Source organism: Rhinopithecus bieti, unplaced genomic scaffold (assembly GCF_001698545.2).
Source record: "Rhinopithecus bieti isolate Rb0 unplaced genomic scaffold, ASM169854v2 scaffold_73, whole genome shotgun sequence".
NCBI classification, from domain to species: Eukaryota; Metazoa; Chordata; class Mammalia; order Primates; family Cercopithecidae; genus Rhinopithecus; species Rhinopithecus bieti.
Window position 1 is genome coordinate 830,832 of NW_016803103.1, and position 2,636 is coordinate 833,467.

The following is a 2,636-nucleotide window of genomic DNA, read 5'->3' on the forward strand; positions in this document are numbered from 1 at the left end:
CTCTGTCTCAAAAAAAAAAAAAAAAAAAAATCTAATTAATTTTTGTTCATATGATGAAGACTAAAGATTGAACTGTACTCTTTTGCATGAAATAGTGGAAATGTATTTTTGTATAAAAGTATGAGAAGGTATAGATATAAACATTTTGTGTATAAGTAGGCCTTTCTAGTTTCTAAAGGTAATTAAATCCTGGAAAAATGTTTCTTGTTGTTGTCTGAATAAACAAAATGCATTATAAATTAAAAATCATTTTTATCACATAATGGATTCATGTGTACAAAAAAACTCTCATATAAGAGGTTGTACAGGTTAGATAATGACACATGCCTATAGGTGGGGCCAATATCTTATTTAGAAAACAGTGTATGAGGAGATGAGGAATCTAGGAAGTAGGATTCTGTACCATGGAACATTGCCATAATGGATCTATTCTAGGAAAAGTTCAAAGCATGTAATACCTACTATTCATTTCCATGGTCATTATAAAACTCTTAAGGCACCCTGTGATCATGTTACTTAAATAACCCAATTTTCAATAGACTTTGTAAGGTAAATTAGTAAAATGGAGTTTCCTCCAAAGTATTCCCTCTCAGTCAATTTACGTTGTGTATAGAATTACTAGATATAAGCCAATTAGGTTTTGCAGAGTAATTTTCTAAGAATGACAGTTTGATTTTATATTGCTTGTTATAATATTAAATAACAGGAATAACTTTTAATTTAATGAATTGCTTTTTATCAGTAATTTATTATATGCATAAAGAAATACACGTCGGCCAGGCTGTCTGTATGCAACTGATTGGGAATTTGTTTTAAGGGGTTAGGCTACAAGCTATAAAAATGAGATAAGAGTGATCTTAAAATATATACTTGTTATATCCAATTGATGCTTAAAATATAAAATTTGACTTCTTTTAGGTTCCACAAATCAACAGGACTTTTCTTCAGGGAAAAGTGAAGATTTGGGAACAGTTCAGGAGAAGTCCACCAAAAGCCTTGTTATAGGTCCTCTTAATTTTCGTTTGGATAGCAGTGCGGTGCATAGGATTTTGAAAATGATTGTGTGTGCCTTGGAACACGAATATGAACCATATAGCAGGCTAAAATCAGGTTTGTTTCTGGATTAATTCTGAATCTATTGCCATTTGTTTTGAATAATTATATAATGCAATTTGTGTTGTCTTGCTAACTTTACCTTTTTAGTGTAATTTGCCTGTTTGCAAGGACTTTGATATATGTAGCTGTTTATTTAAAGAATAAACTTGTGTGTAGAAGCTGGAGAGGTCAAGATTTTAAAGTTATTGCACAAATACTTTATTTGCCAGTATTTGTCAGTATTTTATTGCTATACCTTTTTTATTTTTTATTTTTTTATTTTATTTCATTTTTTTTTGAGAGGGATTCTCGCTCTGTCGCCCAGGCTGGAGTGCAGTGGCTGGATCTCAGCTCACTGCAAGCTCCGCCTCCCGGGTTTACGCCATTCTCCTGCCTCAGCCTCCCGAGTAGCTGGGACTACAGGCGCCCGCCACCTCGCCCGGCTAGGTTTTTTTTTTTTTTTGTATTTTTTAGTAGAGACGGGGTTTCACCATGTTAGCCAGGATGGTCTCGATCTCCTGACCTCGTGATCCGCTCCGTCTCGGCCTCCCAAAGTGCTGGGATTACAGGCTTGAGCCACCGCGCCCGGCCATGCTATACCTTTTGTCAACTTTTTCTAGTGGATACTTGTAAATACAACTATTTTTTTTTCATATTAATAGATTCTAAGGAGCCAGATATAAAGTTGGGCTCTAAACACACAAATTTAACATTCAAGAAAACTTAGGCACTACTGGTTTTTAAAAAATTGCTGTACAACTAATTTTTTCTACATGGTGGATAGCTATGGTTGTCATCGTTTCATAAAATGCAATTTCCTTTTTAAAGCAGTAAAGCAACTCTAGAGTAGAGCATAATAGTGTAATGAGGAATTATAAGATAATGAAGAACTCACCCTGTGGAGTCAGACTATGGTTTAAAATTTGACCCTCACTTCTTAGCATCCTTAAGAAATTTAATTAACATCTTTGATGTTTCATTTCTCTGTCTCTATAATAAGTTTAGTTATTGTGACAGAGATGGCTAATTGTCTCCTCAATATCCAGTTTTTTTCACAGTAATAGAAATTTCTGTAACAGAAATAAAGACTATACATTTAAGGGATAGTCATATGACTAGGTTCTGTCTACTGGGATGGGAGCAGAACTTTATGTGATGTTTTGGGCCATGACTTTAAAAGCAAAAGAGCATGCCTGCCTTCTTTTCTTCTCTTCCTTCTTCTGGCTGGAAAGTGAATACAATGATATGGGCTGGACCTGCCATTTTAGATTCTGAAATGAAAGCTGCATACTGAGGATGATAGAGTAGCAAGATAAAAAGCACTTAGGTCCTCAGTACTGTGATGGCACCAGGTCAGCCCTGGATCCTTTAGACTCAGATTGTTTCACAAAAGAAATAAGGGCTGAGCATGGTCACTCCCATCTGTAATCCCAATAGTTAGGGAGGCCAAGGCGGGAGGATTGCTCGAGCCCAGGAGTTTGAGACCAACTTGGGCAGCATGGCAAGACCCTGTCTCTACAAAAGATTAAAAAAAAAAAAAA

The 2,636-nt window shown here is 35.5% G+C and overlaps 1 protein-coding gene across 1 annotated transcript in view; it reads left to right on the top strand.

The window, feature by feature from the left end:
- The window catches only part of LOC108542214 (vacuolar protein sorting-associated protein 13B-like), a 441,791-nt gene that overhangs the window by 133,192 nt on the left and 305,963 nt on the right, over positions 1–2,636 (top strand). The window contains exon 13 of the mRNA XM_017892173.1: positions 919–1,110. Within this exon, the coding sequence (XP_017747662.1) occupies positions 919–1,110 (192 nt within the window). The remainder of the gene's footprint in view (positions 1–918; positions 1,111–2,636) is intronic.